This window comes from Atta colombica, unplaced genomic scaffold (assembly GCF_001594045.1).
Source record: "Atta colombica isolate Treedump-2 unplaced genomic scaffold, Acol1.0 scaffold153, whole genome shotgun sequence".
NCBI lineage: Eukaryota > Metazoa > Arthropoda > Insecta > Hymenoptera > Formicidae > Atta > Atta colombica.
The window spans coordinates 1074174-1075715 of NW_017259243.1; the positions used below are offsets into that span (position 1 = coordinate 1074174).

A 1542-nucleotide genomic window follows, 5' to 3' on the forward strand; every position below is an offset into this window, starting at 1 on the left:
TTTATCTACAGCAACTAATTGCGAAATTATATGTTGCTCGCTTCGAGATTTAAAATTGTGACAAGATTCTTAATTATTAAAATTATTAAAATTACATTTCGAAGATATATTATATTTTTTTAAATTACAATGTAATATAGATATCTGGAACAGCTGCAAAATTGGGAAAACTAAATGCCTATCATCATTGCACGCTTTTGGTCAACGTGAACAAAGCCAATCTGAGTTCTATTCTTGAAAGAAAAGAGGTAAGTTCTCCATATTGTTGACGCACACGTGTGTCTTCATATAAAATAAAATATGTATTTGTGTCACAAAATGATTCTATAATGCAACAATATATCAATATCGCGCTTTGTTAAAAATAATTCTATGATTATTATGCATAAAAAGTAAGAAAAAGACAAATGATGAATAAATATACTTTCAGAATAGTATTGTTACAAATGCAACAACTTCTATACGTTCTCCAATTATGAACTTGATTGATATAAACCGAAATATTCAAATGGATAAGCTCTTGTCTGCTATTGGTTGGGAATATCTGCGTACGAAAGCCCTCGCTCTCGAAGACGGAAGATATAATCTGGTTGAACAACAAAAGGGATTCAAGTTTATCAATCCAACCGAAGACTGGTTCCCTGGTATGTATGAAAAACAGCTCTTATTATTTAAAAAATATATTGAAGGCATGACAGATTGATTTTAAAATAATTTTATACATTTTATTATCAAATGGAAATTACCGTTATCAAATGGAAATTATATATGATATAATGTGTATATGTGTATATATATATATATATATAATTAGTTGATAACGATTTAAAATAATTCTATAAATTACGTATTATCTAGGAATTGATAACTTCACCAGTGAATTCCGTTCTTGGGATTGGAATTTCGGCAGAACGCCGAAATTTATAGTTACCCGCACGCTTGATTTTCCCGCTCACGATGGTAAAATATATCGCCTAAACTTGAGTTTGGAAGTGCAAAACGGTTTCGTGGAAGAAATCAGAATGAGTTTGCCCGCTGGCTTAGTATCGACCGACTTCGCCCAAGATGCGAGTGTCATTAGTAATATTCGCGGCACAAAATACAATCATGATGTAACAGAAAACATAATCACAGCGATTGGCGGTAAAACCTTAAATACGACTCAACAAATCATAGATGAGAACAATATGAGGCTTGACGAGGTTACACTACAATGACCCGGAGTCTCGAGCAATCACCATTCTGCTCCTAATGTCATTGTGTTCAAATGAAAATAATTAGTGTTAAAATTATGCACGTTGTATACATATACATGTATAACATTATGTCTATATTTTTTATATATGTATGTGTATATGTATATATGCACAAACATACAAAAAAAAAAGATTATCAATCACTATCATTGCAATATTCTAAACATTAGGCGTATTCAAGCTGATGAAGCAGCTAGCTTCGCTGAAAGATTAAATATGATTGGCTTCTACTTATAGATCCAATAAATCATATTCAATCGCACGATGAGCAAGCTACTGGTTTTGT

The 1542-nt window shown here is 31.6% G+C and overlaps 1 protein-coding gene across 1 annotated transcript in view; it reads left to right on the top strand.

Moving 5' to 3' along the window:
- The window catches only part of LOC108685533 (lipoyltransferase 1, mitochondrial), a 2484-nt gene extending 1182 nt beyond the window's left edge, over window positions 1-1302 (top strand). Inside the window, exons 2-4 of the mRNA XM_018190380.1 lie at window positions 141-248; window positions 431-644; window positions 859-1302. Of these exons, the coding sequence (XP_018045869.1) occupies window positions 141-248; window positions 431-644; window positions 859-1217 (681 nt within the window). The 3' untranslated portion in view covers window positions 1218-1302. The remainder of the gene's footprint in view (window positions 1-140; window positions 249-430; window positions 645-858) is intronic.
- The last annotated feature ends 240 nt before the right edge of the window (window positions 1303-1542 follow it).